Raw genomic sequence first — 4,125 nt, 5'->3', positions numbered from 1 at the left:
GTGGAGAGTAAGTATGATGAAACAGAAGGGTATTAAGGTTGAGACACTCGGGGAGGAGGTGGAGAGTAAGTAACTACATCATTGTCAGATTATGACTGTTCGTGATATAATTCATCAGGTCATTTAACTTGCAACAGAGTTACACTTTCTAGGAAATTGGAATGTAAGGCAAATGTGTTATAACATCATGCTCCGTTTTTTGTTACAGCTTGTTCGGACCTGAACTTTGATAGAAAGTACAACATCCACATAGGTATTGCTCACACCCGCTGGGCCACTCACGGAGAGCCAAGTGCTGTCAACAGTCACCCTCAGCGGTCCAACACCGACAACGGTGAGTAGTGTACAGCCTACATCTACCATGTCTTATCTGGGTAGACCCTGTCACAAATCATTGTAGTAGTGTACAGTATACATCTACCATGTGTTATCTGGGTAGACCCCATCACAAATCATTGTAGTAGTGTACAGTATACATCTACCATGTGTTATCTGGGTAGACCCCATCACAAATCATTGTAGTAGTGTACAGTATACATCTACCATGTGTTATCTGGGTAGACCCCATCACAAATCATTGTAGTAGTGTACAGTATACATCTACCATGTGTTATCTGGGTAGACCCCATCACAAATCATTGTAGTAGTGTACAGTATACATCTACCATGTGTTATCTGGGTAGACCCCATCACAAATCATTGTAGTAGTGTACAGTATACATCTACCATGTGTTATCTGGGTAGACCCCATCACAAATCATTGTAGTAGTGTACAGTATACATCTACCATGTGTTATCTGGGTAGACCCCATCACAAATCATTGTAGTAGTGTACAGTATACATCTACCATGTGTTATCTGGGTAGACCCCATCACAAATCATTGTAGTAGTGTACAGTATACATCTACCATGTGTTATCTGGGTAGACCCCATCACAAATCATTGTAGTAGTGTACAGTATACATCTACCATGTGTTATCTGGGTAGACCCCATCACAAATCATTGTAGTAGTGTACAGTATACATCTACCATGTGTTATCTGGGTAGACCCCATCACAAATCATTGTAGTAGTGTACAGTATACATCTACCATGTGTTATCTGGGTAGACCCCATCACAAATCATTGTAGTAGTGTACAGTATACATCTACCATGTGTTATCTGGGTAGACCCCATCACAAATCATTGTAGTAGTGTACAGTATACATCTACCATGTGTTATCTGGGTAGACCCCATCACAAATCATTGTAGTAGTGTACAGTATACATCTACCATGTGTTATCTGGGTAGACCCCATCACAAATCATTGTAGTAGTGTACAGTATACATCTACCATGTGTTATCTGGGTAGACCCCATCACAAATCATTGTAGTAGTGTACAGTATACATCTACCATGTGTTATCTGGGTAGACCCCATCACAAATCATTGTAGTAGTGTACAGTATACATCTACCATGTGTTATCTGGGTAGACCCCATCACAAATCATTGTAGTAGTGTACAGTATACATCTACCATGTGTTATCTGGGTAGACCCCATCACAAATCATTGTAGTAGTGTACAGTATACATCTACCATGTGTTATCTGGGTAGACCCCATCACAAATCATTGTAGTAGTGTACAGTATACATCTACCATGTGTTATCTGGGTAGACCCCATCACAAATCATTGTAGTAGTGTACAGTATACATCTACCATGTGTTATCTGGGTAGACCCCATCACAAATCATTGTAGTAGTGTACAGTATACATCTACCATGTGTTATCTGGGTAGACCCCATCACAAATCATTGTAGTAGTGTACAGTATACATCTACCATGTGTTATCTGGGTAGACCCCATCACAAATCATTGTAGTAGTGTACAGTATACATCTACCATGTGTTATCTGGGTAGACCCCATCACAAATCATTGTAGTAGTGTACAGTATACATCTACCATGTGTTATCTGGGTAGACCCCATCACAAATCATTGTAGTAGTGTACAGTATACATCTACCATGTGTTATCTGGGTAGACCCCATCACAAATCATTGTAGTAGTGTACAGTATACATCTACCATGTGTTATCTGGGTAGACCCCATCACAAATCATTGTAGTAGTGTACAGTATACATCTACCATGTGTTATCTGGGTAGACCCCATCACAAATCATTGTAGTAGTGTACAGTATACATCTACCATGTGTTATCTGGGTAGACCCCATCACAAATCATTGTAGTAGTGTACAGTATACATCTACCATGTGTTATCTGGGTAGACCCCATCACAAATCATTGTAGTAGTGTACAGTATACATCTACCATGTGTTATCTGGGTAGACCCCATCACAAATCATTGTAGTAGTGTACAGTATACATCTACCATGTGTTATCTGGGTAGACCCCATCACAAATCATTGTAGTAGTGTACAGTATACATCTACCATGTGTTATCTGGGTAGACCCCATCACAAATCATTGTAGTAGTGTACAGTATACATCTACCATGTGTTATCTGGGTAGACCCCATCACAAATCATTGTAGTAGTGTACAGTATACATCTACCATGTGTTATCTGGGTAGACCCCATCACAAATCATTGTAGTAGTGTACAGTATACATCTAACATGTCTTATCTGGGTAGACCCCATCACAAATCATTGTAGTAGTTACACCTTAACACGCTAGGATGATCTGAAATCATTAAATCTTACCTCAAAATATTTCATAAACAGATGTGCACTGGTACAGATTTTTTTTACTAATACAGCAGACATTTACTTTGTTTGACAGATATTGATAAAATACAAATGGTTAGAAAGGATGTAGGTTTAGACCATGGACAAACCTTCCAGTAAATCTCTAACAATGGGTAATTTATGCATACTCATTGTCAGTTATGTAAGAAACATTCCAAAATGGTGTCTAGGTATGTATTACCAGGCCACACTTTTATAAAACATCTGAACTCTTAAGATTTCCTGAAGTCTTAAGATTTCCCATAGACAGTACATTGCTTGAGATTTTCCTTAACTTTCAGATGTTTTATACGGGCCCCAGTTACATATAGTAAACATACACTACCTACAGACAATAGACTGGTATGTGACCTTCTAACATGCAGAAACAAATAGCACAGATATTAGATACCAGTATCAGTGTTGTTGTAGTTAGATCTACATTATGTCAGAAATTATACTATTGTTGTATAACAAATATGTGGATAGACACTGCTATAAAAGACTACTAGTCGAGCAGTGTTTCTGTATAGATCAAACTTCAGGATATACAACGACCTGCAGTAATTTGTATAATAAAACTTAAAAGATAGAGATTAACACAGTAGAATGATATGATGTGAGGTACAATAGTAGAGGGCTAGCAGTATTTGTATACATTTTATTGGAAAAGAATTGTTTGTTGACCCGGATTGTCATATATCTCTGTCATCTTTACGCCTTATTGCACATCAGACCTGCTACCTGGATATAGACAGGGTTTATATTTATCATTAAAACATTTGCTGTTAAAGACTTTGTAAGTATTAAGTGGAAAGCTTTTTTTTGAGGTACGACAAAGCTTAAACCTGAACAGGGCAAACCTGATATGTCTTCAAATGTATCAATTATGGGCCATATAAAACGAAATATATCAGTTGTATATCTAAACCAATATATCAGGTCTGGGCTGTATAGTTACATATATAAACCAATATATCAGGTCTAGGCTGTATAGTTGTATATCTTAACCAATATATCTGGTCTAGGCTGCATAGTTGTATATCTAAACCAATATATCAGGTCTAGGGTGTAAAGTTGTTTATCTAAACCAATATATCAGGTCTAGGGCGTAAAGTTGTATATCTAAACCAATATATCAGGTCTAGGCCGTATAGTTGTATATATAAACCAATATATCAGGTCTAGGCCGTAAAGTTGTATATCTAAACCAATATATCAGGTCTAGGCTGTATAGTTGTATATCTAAACCAATATATCAGGTCTAGGCTGTATAGTTGTATATATAAACCAATATATCAGGTCTAGGCCGTAAAGTTGTATATCTAAACCAATATATCTGGTCTAGGCTGCATAGTTGTATATCTAAACCAATATATCAGGTCTAGGCTGTATA

The 4,125-nt window shown here is 37.6% G+C and overlaps 1 protein-coding gene across 8 annotated transcripts in view; it reads left to right on the top strand.

Moving 5' to 3' along the window:
• LOC110451509 (glutamine--fructose-6-phosphate aminotransferase [isomerizing] 2-like) overlaps nucleotides 1–4,125 on the top strand; it is a 128,314-nt gene that overhangs the window by 29,884 nt on the left and 94,305 nt on the right. For 7 of the 8 annotated variants that reach the window (XM_021499567.1, XM_021499571.1, XM_021499568.1 and 4 more), the window contains exon 4: nucleotides 209–334. In XM_021499567.1, coding sequence (XP_021355242.1) covers nucleotides 209–334 — 126 coding nt within the window. Of the gene's footprint in view, nucleotides 1–37; nucleotides 66–208; nucleotides 335–4,125 lie in introns of all 8 variants that reach the window. The other variant, XM_021499572.1, reaches the window with a different exon arrangement.

Source organism: Mizuhopecten yessoensis, unplaced genomic scaffold (genome assembly GCF_002113885.1).
Source record: "Mizuhopecten yessoensis strain PY_sf001 unplaced genomic scaffold, ASM211388v2 scaffold6113, whole genome shotgun sequence".
In the NCBI taxonomy this organism is placed as follows: domain Eukaryota; kingdom Metazoa; phylum Mollusca; class Bivalvia; order Pectinida; family Pectinidae; genus Mizuhopecten; species Mizuhopecten yessoensis.
This window is presented reverse-complemented; position numbering and strand designations above follow the sequence as displayed.